This window comes from Cyprinodon tularosa, unplaced genomic scaffold, assembly GCF_016077235.1.
Source record: "Cyprinodon tularosa strain WSP-4 unplaced genomic scaffold, ASM1607723v1 ctg3, whole genome shotgun sequence".
In the NCBI taxonomy this organism is placed as follows: Eukaryota; Metazoa; Chordata; class Actinopteri; order Cyprinodontiformes; family Cyprinodontidae; genus Cyprinodon; species Cyprinodon tularosa.
The window spans coordinates 2,830,722-2,844,365 of record NW_024039007.1 but is presented as its reverse complement, the minus strand read 5'-3'; the positions used below and the strand labels follow the sequence as shown (position 1 = coordinate 2,844,365).

Sequence of the window (13,644 nt, the reverse complement as noted above, 5' to 3'; positions counted from 1 at the left end):
ACCTGGTGAGGTTTTCTGGGCACGTCCCAACTGGAAGACACCAAGAGGGAGACCCAGGACACACTAGAGGGACTATTTTTCTCTGATGGCCTGGGAACGCCTTAGGATTCCCCTGGAGGAACTGGCCCAAGTGGCTGGGAAAAGAGACTTCTGGGTCTCCCTACTGAAGCTGCTACTAGACCCCAGATAAGAGGAAGAAGATGGGTGGATGGTTGATTGGTTGGACGGACTGGCAGATGGTCCCTTTATGACATTACAAGCAGTAAATTATCTTTTTATGTTTTACGAAATAGCTTCTTCCTCCCTGAATGGCATTAAGGTCCACCCTTACTAGCTTCAGCCAGAATCTTGACTAGACCCTTTGCTTTTGCTCTTGGACTGATGCACACAATACACACCAAGTTCATTTCTGGAATACAGTTCCATAACCTGTTGACCTGTACATAATTATTTGCACAAATTAATGTGCTACTTTGTGGGTATCTGAAAAATTTTACCATTTTTGTATCTTGTCCAATATACTTTGGTAATTTAATAATTTCCTTCACATGTTTGAGATTTTGCTTTAAGTTAAATCCCTGTGTGGGTTTCCATTTTCTGACATTCCTATAAGATTATCTGGGCATCGTTAAACCTGTTTGAGGGTGAAGTAATCTTAAGTGTTTTAACCTTAGAATATTCTGTCTCATTATTTTGCGCTGTAGCAATTTGAAATAAATGTGGCAGTCCTCACCAATCTTTCTGTTAGACAGAAAACAATGCTAATTAAAGTGTGAATGTATTTTAAGCATATAATGTGGTTTTAAAAATCCTATAAAATTTAGTGTGTATAGAAAAAAAAGGGTTGGGGGGCATTGCAAAGTTATCTAAATGAGCTACTAAATCTATTTTCAGGCCTTTTTTTTTTACATCAGCCTGGTTATCTTTGTCATATACTCCACTATGCTGGTGAAGATTCTTAGTCATCCAGGTCATAGTCATTCCAAAAAAGTAAAAACAATCCACTGGACTTTGTTTCCACGTTTCAAGATGTTTGCTTCCCATCCAGAAATCTTTTTTCATTAAAAATGTCAGAAATAGCATTGAGTTAAAGGCTTTTGGTCCACTTTATAAAGCCTCGAACTTAATGCTATTTCTGACATTTTGAATTAAAAAAGCTTCCTGGATGGGAAGCAAACATCTTCAAACTTGGAAACAAAGTTCAGTAAATAGTTTTTTTCTTTACTTGTGGATTTTCTCCACTACTTCTGTGTATCCCAACAAAGCACACCAAAACATTAGGTGTCATTCTTGATAAGGTGTTTTACAAAAACAAGGGGCATATATACTTAAACACCTTTACATTTTGCAGGTTATACCCCAAATTATCTTTTAAATTTTTTATTTGTAATGATTTAGAACATGTTTCGCTTCACAACAGAGAATATGTTATATATTATTATACATTATATAGATGTAAGAAAAGTACACCTTTGTGTCTATTTAAATATATAAACCTGATAATTGCCTTTTTCCATTTCTCTTCCAGTCTTTTTCACACTATCTTTAACAGACCTGCTTTGAACATTATTCTGTTAGCATTGCATCATGTGAAAGCCTGGACAGCTTAAAGGCCTGGGAGTCATGCCCACAATCGCTCTGTCTGATGACCCCTTGACTGTGTTCTGAAACATATCCAGACTTCCCCGTGTGGTTTGTAAGTAAAAATGATCTCTAAGATTCCTGGCAGACAGCTGTCAAAGCACAAGCGTACAGCAGAGGCCGGTGCAACGGAATATTTGATGTGGATTTGCAGGCTTGGAGCCGACAGCAGCTCTGGTCTGTGTGAAGGCACATGCACTGCAAGGACTGTTTATTTAGCTGGCGGGGTGGCTCTAGAAATAACCGAGAACTATAAACCATCCATTGAAGAAAAGCCAATCTCAGGCGGTTGTTGTTTTTATGTGTCTAAACAATAAAACACAAATTAAAAACAATGTCTAACGGGGTGCTGTTAAGTTTGATCATTTGTCAAATTTGCTGTTGGAAGCTTGTTAATTTTCAGACACAAAAGTAATTCTCTTCTGTTTTTGAATATTTATTCTTGTAACATCATGTCCATCATCCTCTAAATTAAAGGCTTCAAGCTTTTTGACAAGACTTTTCAAAACCAAAAGCCTTTTACGTTCCACATGTTTAGAGTGAGCGGTTTGGATTTTTCCATGTACAATAATGCTCAAAACCATGTTTCTTCTCTTTAAAAAAAAGTTTTAACAAACAGGAGGGGGAAAAAATCCTTTGCAGCTTTTTGGAAACAGATCGAGAAGCGATCTTTTCTTTATTATAGCTCCACACAATGCTCTTAGGCTATACATCTTTAGAAAACAAATTAATAACATGAACAATATCAGTGACTTCTAATGATCCTTTTCATGCATTCCTTTTTCGGCTTTGAGGTTGTAATTAACACCTTCAATGAGTCCTTCAAAAACATAATTTGTTGCAGAAGTGAACATTTATTGAGCTCCATGCATGTTCAAATTAAACTTATAGACTCCAATATATGAATGGACCACTGGTATTCAAATATTAAAAAGTTGCAGAGAAAAAAGACAGTTTTTGTAGTCAAAAATTCTCACTGCAGAAAATGGAAATCTAATTAGGTAATTTTTACTTAAAATAAGTGCATTTTTTTTCTCCAATTGAGGACGAAAGTGAGACACTTTATATGAAAGACTAAAATAAGAAAAAAACAACTGCATTGTCTTATTTCAAGTTCATATTATCGAATTATCTTATTTTAAAAGCAAAGATACTAATTTCATTGGCAAATCGTCGCATTTACCCACTCAAATAAAGGGTAAATGCACTTAATTTAAGAATTTTTTACTTATTTCTAGATCATTTTTGCAGTGCAGTAGGGCTGAGATTAGGGCCATGTCATAAAATAATGTTATCACATGTGCTATCATTATTCTGGTGAACACCCAACAAAGAAAAAGTTTCAACAATCCAACCAAAACTATCTGCATGAACTTGGAAATTAGTTCCTTAGGAACAGCCACTGTATCAGCATTTCATTCACTCTATTATGGTTCCTCAGTGTAACAGGATTAATATTAACACAAACAGAGAGGGGGCTAATTGAAACAGAAGCCCCTACCCTGGAATGCACACTTTAAAATTCACGTAAGACTTGCATTGACACAGATGAACAAAATTATTTCTTGAGAAACATTTTATGTTTGAAGTTAACCAGGATTTAGCTAATGACAAAAATATGCTTGATATAGCCAAGCAGAGATCACCAACAGTCAAGCATGGTGGTGGTAATATGATGTAATGTGTCTGCTTTGAGTTTAGGTGCATTTTTTTAAGTATGTGTATTAATACAGCTGGAGAACCACCTCAAAATTATTTAACATTCCCCAATCTTCAGGTGGGGGGAGTGTTTGTCTAGTGGTTAGAGCACTGTGCTTATGCTCTGAAAAGGTTGCAAGTACCCGATTCTTTCACCACAGCCTCCACTCTGGGTCACTGAGCAAGACCCTTAACCCCACACTGCTACCCAGGCGCCACACAGTGGAAGCCCAGTGCTCCCCAAGTGGATGTGTAAAATGCAAAGATAAATTTCTCCAATATGAGAACAATAAAGTTCAATTATTTAAAAAAAAAACTTCAACTTGATTCAACAGCGGGGGTTCTAACAGGATAATGATTCCAAGCAGAGTTTTGGAAAAGCTAAAGTCAATCTTTAGGACTGGCCCAGACCTCAGGCTTATTGAAATTAATAAGTATTGCTTAAATGTGGAGTTTGTATAAGGAAGATAAGCTTCCTTATACACAAAGCTACTCAGAGAACATCCTATGGGCCGATGAGAAAAGATGGAACATTTTGCCAAGGGACAGAAAAGGAAGCATATCAAGGAAAGAACATTGTCCCTGGTGTGAAGCATGTAGCTTGGTCTCAGTCACAGGTCATGGGCTTGCAACAGGAAGTTGACCCAAAACAGACAAATAAAACCCGCCAAGAATGGCTAAGAGGACTATTCTAAAGTGGCCTTCTATGAGCCTTGACTTTAATCCATTGAGCATCTTTGGAAAGAGCTGAAAAAGGTCATCAGGAAAAGGCAGCCTTCAAACCTGAGACAACCACAGCAATTGGCTCATGAGAAGGGAAACTATATACCTGCTGAGAGGAGCTAAAGTCTCAGTGACAGTTATAGGAATCTTTCTTTCAATAAACAAGAGTACCAGCAAATGTTTCTATGCATGCACACAGTGAACTTATATACATTTCTCACTAGCACTGACGGTGTTTACAGATACTCTGGATAGAACAGGATGCAGTTAGGTACATCTTTATTTTGACATAGCAACAAGTTTGATTTTTCAACCACATTTAAGCTGCTTTGTTGTATTTGTCGACTTCTGATTATAAATAGGTCTGTTTTTTGTGGTGTTGTGCTATTTCTTACCCTTGCTGTTAGCTGGCTTTGGTCACTTCTGAACTGGCCTGTTGATGTTTTTGTTTGCAGATCACTTCAGTTTTGAAATAGGCACTCCCACAGGCGCTATTTATGATTTGCAACCAGATGCTAAATTACACTTGATAGTAAATCTGTCCCAGAAGATGCTCCTTTTCTACCCAATACTGACAGAATGATGTGTCACCAATAAATCTGCTGGTAGCAGAGTCTTCCAGAAAGGTGTTTGTTTTTTTAAGTTTATTTGACCTTTATACTGAATTAATTGGATTAAACTTTCAATGTAGTAAATCGGTTGATCAGCAAAGACCAAATATTTATGTTAGGTCATTTTATAAAACAAATAAGCCTAAAAAAGAACTAAGAAAACAGTTAATCTATGTGTTAACATCAAAAAATCATGTTTGTAAAATAGTAGTTATTCAATAACATATAAAGTAGAATAAAATTTAATTTATATTCAGTTTAAACGATTGGAGTGTCAAGTCCCCATGACTTTTATTTTCATAATTTATAGGTGTGCATCATAAACAATCAGGTCTTCGGTGTTCACTGTGACACAGATCATTTTTTAAAGACAGTGTTCTTTTCAACTTGGGACACCACAAAAACTCAGCTCTTCCTGAAGCTTTTTCATCATGGCATTTCTTCCCCTTTGGACTTCACGCTCTTCTCATCCACATCTTCAATTTTCTCCCCGTCGTCTACATTTTCCTCCCTAAATCAGACATTTTGGGTTAGAAAATGCCTATATTGTAATTACGTCGAACTTTTACTTGGCTCTGGTGCTTTTTCTCTGTTCTTTGCCGACTGCAGGGAGAGCTCAGAAAATTATGTAATATAATATGACCAAACCACATAAAGTCCTTGGCTCTCAGGCAGCGGTGTTATTCATATTTTTACCGGATGCAGTTGAACTTCACAAAGCAGAAACAAAGCTTGCAGGAAAATCTCTGTACCTGTTTTGGGTTTCCTCTTCAGAACCGTGGCTAACTGTATCGGTGTCAGCATCATCTAGTATGAACGATTTTCCAGTTTCTTCAACAAACTGCTCTTTTATACCGGCTTTCTGCAGCTTTCCTTTGTATGTCTGCTCTGCATGGACCTTTGCATTTTTCTGCCATAACAAAAATATTTTTACAATACAGAGCAAGCACATCATTTTTACTTTGTTTTAAAGTGTAAGAAACTTACCTGTTTCACTTGTTCAAACAAATAAGGTCTCTCACTAACTCGGGCTTTCATGTCTTGTAATTCTCTTATATAATCTCTCATTCTTTGTCGATCAGCTTCCCTTCAAGTGAGAAAAGATACAAGTTTGAAATTCTGCTCCAGGGAAGCATGGCAGCTGTAATGTTTGATGCAGAAGTTGATAGCTGCAGAACTCACCGATGGCGCTGTAGATTTTCATTACATACGTCTTTCAGGCTGCTGTGGGGATCCAGCAACTTTGCATGAAGAACGACAGTCTTCTTCATTGCTTGGGATCTCATCTGGTAGCTCTTTAACCACTCTGTACTCTCTTGATTTTTACTTTCCTTCATCTCTATTGATTTTCTAAATTGATAAAGAAGAATAAATAAGATATCATTTATTCCTCTTTTTAGCTACTAGATAACAGATGTACTGGCTAACACAGCTTTACTACAGAGTCATGAAAACTCTGGAAAGCCTAAAATTTGGTTTAATCATGGACAACAAGATTCTAATTTTATATATTTCTTACATTTTCTAAAGGACACAGTTTCTAATTTGAGTATTTTTGGTTTGAATAAAAGTGGTACAGGCAGAGTTATTGTTTTAAAACTGGGTCTACTTTAAATGTCAGAGCAAGAACTAAAACAGCTTTTTTCCTAGATTTTCTTATTCCTCAACCAAATAACAAATGGAGAATAAGAAAGTCTTCTTAAGACCAAGAGTCCCATTTCACAATAAAGCTGATTTAGTTTTGTCCAGTTGGAAAAAATAGAGGTTTCAACGTTGATAAGAAATGTGTAGTAATAACACCTAATAATTATTCTCTTTAGCTTAAAGGAGCATAATTTAAGTCAAGTGTCCGAAATGCAATAAAAATATAGCAATTTGTGTTTGAATAAGTAAGGAAAAAATGTTAATAAAACTGTGTAAGAACCCAGTCCATAGATCTCACCTGATGGCTGCACAGCGCTGCCTCGCAGCATCTGTGATATACGTGGGTAGAGTGTCTGCAGATATCAGTGTTAGGGCTCCAAGCGACTTGCTCCTACTGAGATTATTCATTTTAGATACCTGCACAAGTAAAGTAAGAAGGAAACCTTTACTGGTACCTGGAAACAGCCAGGATCTGAGACCATCTGGTTGAAAACTAATGATCGTTATCGCATCAGTGAACTCAGAGCATATAACTTTGTTGTTTTTATTTCCCGAGTTATTTGTTTCTTAAACTATTAGCTTAATATTTAAGGATGATAACTAATCACCTTTGGAGTAACACATACAAGAAAGACATTTCCAGCAATAATTAAAAAGAAAACAAATGCAAAAATACAAAAAAATATTTCCAGAAATTTGAAAATAATCTATTGTAAGCAAAACTACATATTCCTGTGTTACCATGATGGAATTTAAAGGGAAAAAAGGGTTTTTGTATTTATAAACATACCCTCTGTGCCTATAGTAAGTTTTCTATATTTTTTAAACTGATTTTTTAGGTTAAATCAAGACAAATTTACTTAAAGAAATTAAGCAAGAACGTTAGTGTTTTTATCTAGGATTTGCTAAGCAGGCAGTATTGCTCAGTGATCATAAAATTAAACCACAATATGTAAAAAGGCGTGCATCGCAACAATTCAATTTTAATCACTTCGTGCAATTTTGCTCATTTTTGTAAAGTGCTAATATGATCATATCCCCTAAAAGCTGAATTTCACTAAATCTCCAGCTAAATACACAATGATTGGGCATAAAAGGCAGTTTTTTATTGACATTATAGTTAAATGAAATCTGTCTAGCAGTCATCATCCTAATTTTTCAGCTTGTGGAAATCGCTAAGACATTCTATATCTCCACAGTCTAATATTGTCATGTCAAAGACAGTGAGTAATGGCTACATATTTTGTCTAAATGTATTACTCACTTGAACCAAAAATCTTCTTTTTTTTAATTAAATATATATTTGGCTTAATTTTAACCCCATAAGTAAGGGGGGTTTAGATTGAATCGCCTCAACATTCAACAAAAACTAAAGAAACTAAAACTTTTCATTCATTTTTAGGCATTTAACTTTTTGCTTCCAAAATAAATAAAAAAGAGGATTAAATTTCATGAAAAACATGAGCCCATATTTAGTAAATTGGAGGTAGGAATCATCTAGAATGTCGCAAACTTATTATGCAAAGAAAAATGCTATGGCTTGAAAACATAGTGGGTGGATTGGTTTCAAACTATCCATCAAGCAGAGAAGGTGTGAGAATTGAAAAAATAAGTGGCGCAAAACTATAAGATGGAACCATCTGGTGTGTTTTGAAGGTCCAGAAGCCCTTTGCTTTTCTGGTTCTTCTTAAACATAAACCTTACAAGACAAGTTTTTTTTTTTCTACTTTCAAGGCTGAAATAAATGACTTTAAACAATGTTTGATGTCATATTTTAAAATATTATTTATTTTGTTTTAATTCGCCTAAAGCAAGCACTCTATAATATTCTTTAAAAAAATGAATCTAAATTATTAAATTAATTCTCATTGTCAAAAAAAGGATTGTTTTCTTAAATGCATTTTACCTTTGATGTCTCAGAACTCTTCATGTGTTTCCTTGCAGGTAGAGCTGATGTCCTCAGGAAGAAGGGCTGACACTTTGTCGCTTCCTGACCCTGCTTTTTCTCCAGTGCTTCCTTTGGCAGCGCCTTGTGCAGCCTTTTAAAATCTGGGACTTGAGGGATGATTTTTGGCTTGAAGGTCGGCTTCTCATCCAAGAAACCCAGCTTTTTTTTTCTGCTGTGATCAGCGCTGTGAAGTTTCAGGCAGCTTCCAGCCTGAGTCTGATTCTGTTGCTTGGACAATATTCGTTCCTGGATGTTTCTGGGAATATCCAGCTGGCCTGTACAGAGATTTAAGCACCATCACCTGCATGTCTCAACAAAATGTAAATTAGAGGTCCTGCACAAATTATTTTGTTATTCTTAGCATAAAACACAAAGTCTGAGTAGAAAACTGTGCATAAAATACCAAAGAGAAAACTGAATTTGTTGTTACCTGCCACTACAGGAATCCTTCCTCTTATAATAACTTATATTTCTATTTATTTTTTTAGGTTTATCTCCTTAATTACACAAAATGTTTGAATAAAAATGTAAAACATTATCTAATTATGGTATTAAAAAACAAAAGACAAGCACTTATTATTTATATTGCTGCTATAATAGTATGCCATCTCTATTATTATTTTTATCAACTTTTTTAAATGACAGAAATATAGCAATTCAATGTTGGCTCCTTGTTTAGTAATTTTATTTCTATTTTTTTTAACCTTTTATTTTACCAGGAAAGAAATCCATTGAGATATGGAATCTCTTTTACAAGAAGTCCTGGCCAGGAAGTAAAAAACCAAAAGGTACAAGGTGAAAACAAGGTATTATATTAACATCAACATTATCCATAAAACAGTAATGTTAAATAATTTAAACTAAAGCTTAAAGAAATAAAACATAAAACACAATAGAATATTTAAAAAAAATCCTCCTTTGACCAAATGTTACAGGTTTAAGAAGTGTTTAACCTGTCTGACAGTTTTTGCTGGAAACTAGAAAAAGTAATAAGAAACTTCGGCTTGAGCTGCAGGTCATTCCAAGACCATGAGCCAAAACAAGATAGTCATTTTTCCTGACTCTGTACGCACACAGGGTACCTTAAACCGCAGCCAGTTACTGGACCTGAGACTGTCTGTGTTCTGGAGAACAAAAAAATCTGCAGTAAATATTTGGGTGCACCGATTGATCCGCCGGCCGATTTATGAGCCTCGATTTCCTTAATTTTGTGAGATCAGGTTGATAACAGATGTGAAACTGACCTTTCCCACAGATCTTATCTACCTGTGCAAAGCTCTGAAAATCAATGCTCTATACTTCTGTTTATATTTGACAGCGGTAATTTCAGATTTATTTTATCTTTTCATGACTATTGATTAATATATTAAATAAATTAAAATATTTAAGGGGTTTTGTGATCTTACAACAACTGACAGTATCGGTTATTAAAAAGAAATCTGTATCGATAAAAATCGGGATTGGCATGTCAGGATTTTTGAAGATCAGGAATCGGTGAGAATAGGTGCACCCCTAGTAAAAATATGATGGGTATTTTCGCTAAAATCTGCTCGAGTACCTGGCTGCTTGTCAGATAAATTGGTAGTAACTTGCTTACAGTTATTTTAAAACAGTGTTGAGTTTGAGATGAGAACTAGGGCCGCATGGTATATTGGAGATATTGTCATCGACATCAGTTCTGGTAATATTTATAAAAGCAGAGTTGTAGGTAAATGCAACATTTGTAGGCTTAGGCATTTGAAGTTTCCATTAATAAACATGTATTCCTATTAGACCAGCCCTCACCTGATATTAACCCATGTTAAAATCTACAAAAGGCAAAAAGTCACAAAGATACAGAAGAGGATTAGGGCCACTGAAAAAAAAAAGTTCACTGATTTTGAAATTTAATTTCAGTTTAACATGGGGGAAAAAGTCAGAATTCTGACTTTAATCTCAGAATTTTGTCTTTTTTCTTAGAATTCTGACTTTAAACTCAGAATTCTGACTTTTATCTCAGAATTCTGACTTTTTTCCTCAGAATTCTGACTTTAATCTCAATCTGAGATTAAAGTCAGAATTCTGAGAAAAATTCTGACTTTTTTCCCATATTAAACTGAAATAAAATTAAAAAATCAGTTATTTTAATTTTTTTTCAGTGGCCCTAATCCTCTTCCGTACAGAGGGTATCAGGGAGAAATGAAAGAAAAATGTGGATTTACTGCAGAACATTTTGTAAAAACAATATTTTGTAATTGTAAAGTTACATAAACGGTTATCCGAGGGACAATCAGGATTTTCATGTTTATAATATGTATTTATTTTTACTTTTGGAAATTTCTATTTATTTTACTGGCAGTATATATCTTCGGGTGGATCTTTTCAACAACAAAAAAAAAGCTTAATGTAACCAGAGATCATGTTTGCATGGTCTCTTTAGATTTGACACATTAGAATATAGAATTTTTAATATTCATGCTGAGGATGTTTTCATGTCTTTTCTCATTGTTTAACAGTATGTGTCAGAAAACCAAATTATGACAGGAAAATAAAGAAAAACCCACCTTTCTGCTGTCTTGAATCCTTAATAATTTTATGAGAAGTTTTCTTAACACTAATGCTGTTTTTTGGATCCTCAGAAACCTGGTTTAATATTGCTGGCACCTTCTCCCTTGTTTTCTTGTCCCTCTGCTCAAAGCTAAAAGGTTTCTGAATGGAGAGCAGGAACTCCTTTCTCTGCTCATGGCCCTCTTTCCTCTCTTTCTCTCTGAGCTCCATCATCTCCTGGTAGATGGGCTGAATGACACAGGTGGGGACGGGAGCAGCGCTGAACTTCTTCTTGCATTCGGACTCAGCCTCCTCATCTCTCTTCTGTTGTGTTGTTTTAGATAAATAGCACCTTTCACACTGCTGAGTGCTGACATAACAGTGCTTGGGATTTGATGAAGGTAGCACAGAGATAGAAGACATATTAGGCCTCTGTTTTCCATGGAGGGAGGCCTCCTTTTCTGACTTCAGAGCAGACACAAGGGTGGACCTCCTTCCTGCAAATCTGAAAGACATTAGAAATAAAACATTATTTATTCCTTAAACTATCATTTTCAACAAAATAACCAAGTGTGTTTCACATACACTTACCTTTCGATGTCATCATTTAGATTTGTATCTGTTAATAACAGAGTGTTCCAATGAATCCTTTTATCGAGCTCCTCTGTCTGTCTCCTCTTCATCTCCTGCAGCTGCTGCTCAAGGGTCTTTCTCAATGTCTTTAGGTTAGCCTTAAGCACCAGCTCGGATCGAAGTCTTTCCTCTAGCAAATTGTCACATACTGACATTTTTGTCCTGAAAAAGAAACCAAAAAGAAAACAAAGTAATAAAAGTTGAATAACTGAAAATATAGAGATTTAATGAAAATGTTAAGGAATATAAAAATACATAGACTGGCAATAAGCAGGGATGCGCAGCTATCATTCGCTCATACCTTAAACTGTCAGATTTGACTTTTAACTCAAGGCGATCATCGAACTTTGATGGCGTTAAATTTTTGAAAGTATTCATGCCCTGTACACAATTTCCCCCTTCTTCAATATTAAAACATCAAAGTGTTTTATTGGGATTGTATTTAATAGATTAATAGATTAATAGATTAATAGATAGATTAAAAAGATGGTAAAGGGAAAGAACGGAAGCATTACGGTATTTTTAACGATAGATTCTGAAAAGCTTGAGGTTTGTTTGAGCAGAATGTAAACTTGTAAGCGTGACTGCAGCTCAGTTTAACGAGTAGCCATCATGTAATCAGAAAGTTATGGGTTTGATTCCAGCTCCTGTCTACCAACATTTGGAGGAATCTTGTGGGCATAACACCGATGTGCCAACCAGTCTGTATGAATGTATAAAAAGGTTTGCATTAATACAATTATAGTATAAAAAACTAATGATCTTTATCAGAGGTCTTCAACAGGGGGTCCACGGAGGTACTGTATGGGGGTCGTGAAAGTTTTGATTGATTAGACTTTGTTTTACATTCCCCCCCTGCAATTTTTTCCACTAATTGAAATGGCTTTAAATCCACATTAACATGAATTGAACACACTGTAGTAAACAGATAAATGGAGGTAGAAGATGTCTTTGTCTTCAATGCATCACAGGAGCTCTTTCAAGCCGGGCACCGTTTCATTCACAACACCTGTCCCATCAACCAGGAATCAGAATCAGAAATACTTTAATAGTCCCCGGGCGAAATTGCTTTCGTTACATTACTCCATCTGTAATAGACTGACTATAGGACCAGTTTGATAGAACATATTCATTAACACACGTTCTACAATATATATAATTAGGGGGTCCCTGCTCCATCTCGCTATTAGTTTGGGGGTCCTTGGCCTGGAAAACATCGCTGGTCTACATAATTAGGAAATGTAAACATCAGTTTCATGATTTGTAATTACTACTAATCTCAACCAAATGCCTTTCGAAGATGACAAATTAGTCAATAAAATCTTTCTATAAATAACATACCCTTTTTACAAAGGAGCCACCAGACAGGTAAGAATCAAATGTGTTTGAAGGATGGTGCAATTAATAAAAAAATTATATTTTTGGAGTAGCTAGAAATCAAACATCTAAAAAAAGAGAGAAAGGCTTATTCCCTTCAGCTTATTGGTATAAGGGCAAGAAGGTATTACTGGAAGAAACCAACACCTTTCATTTTGTCAGGATGTGATAAACATTAGAGAAGGTGCTCTGATTAGATACGATTTAAATATTACTTTTTGGCCAAAAAAATAAAGTGCTATAGCACGTGCTATCACTATCAACCCAGTAAAATACGTTTTTGGTTACAAAACAAAGAGTTGAGAGCATCTACTTTTAAAAGAGATATAATCTATTTTTTTCTCATTTGATATATTAATTGATATTTACTTGATATTGGTAAATTGTTTTGGTTATGTTTTCTTCCCAGAAGCTCTGATCAAATATAATATGTTAATTCATATAAGTTGCATGTGTCAATTATTCAAAGCCAACTCTCAAAAAGTCCAGCGCGCGGCGCTATTTCTGTTTATGCTACCATGGCAACAACGCATCAGCGCTCTCAGTAAAGTGGGACACATATTTCAGGCTACGCCAGCAAATTTACGTTCCTTTGTTATTTACACACACAAAAAAAATTAGGCGCTCCAATGCATCATAAACGGGTAAAATAAAAACTCAAAAACTAGCAATGAGCTACCAACCTGGAAGTACTTTATCGCTGTCGCGGGCGTATTATAACTTCATGAAGGTATTCTACAACTGTCTATCGGTTAGGTTATGAAATAAAGCTATTTTTAACTTGCTACAAGCAAACCAAACGCATGTTTGGAAAGCATGAGCGTTGTGTGCGGAGAGACGCCC

General features: G+C 35.4%; 1 protein-coding gene across 2 annotated transcripts; it reads right to left on the bottom strand.

The window, feature by feature from the left end:
* Positions 1-2,810: 2,810 nt before the first annotated feature.
* fam161b (FAM161 centrosomal protein B) lies at positions 2,811-13,633 on the bottom strand. 2 transcript variants are annotated; one of them, XM_038291528.1, is made up of 9 exons: positions 13,485-13,633; positions 11,383-11,598; positions 10,809-11,296; positions 8,224-8,540; positions 6,616-6,734; positions 5,856-6,023; positions 5,661-5,760; positions 5,426-5,583; positions 2,811-5,184 (listed from the first exon to the last, which is right to left on the bottom strand). In XM_038291528.1, exons 2-9 carry the CDS (start codon positions 11,577-11,579, stop codon positions 5,103-5,105), a joined length of 1,629 nt encoding a protein of 542 aa, XP_038147456.1. In that variant the 5' UTR covers positions 11,580-11,598; positions 13,485-13,633; the 3' UTR covers positions 2,811-5,102. The 2 variants fall into 2 exon arrangements, with proteins under 2 accessions (XP_038147456.1, XP_038147455.1); XM_038291527.1 differs by having other exon boundaries at positions 11,383-11,586.
* Between the last annotated feature and the right edge of the window lie 11 nt (positions 13,634-13,644).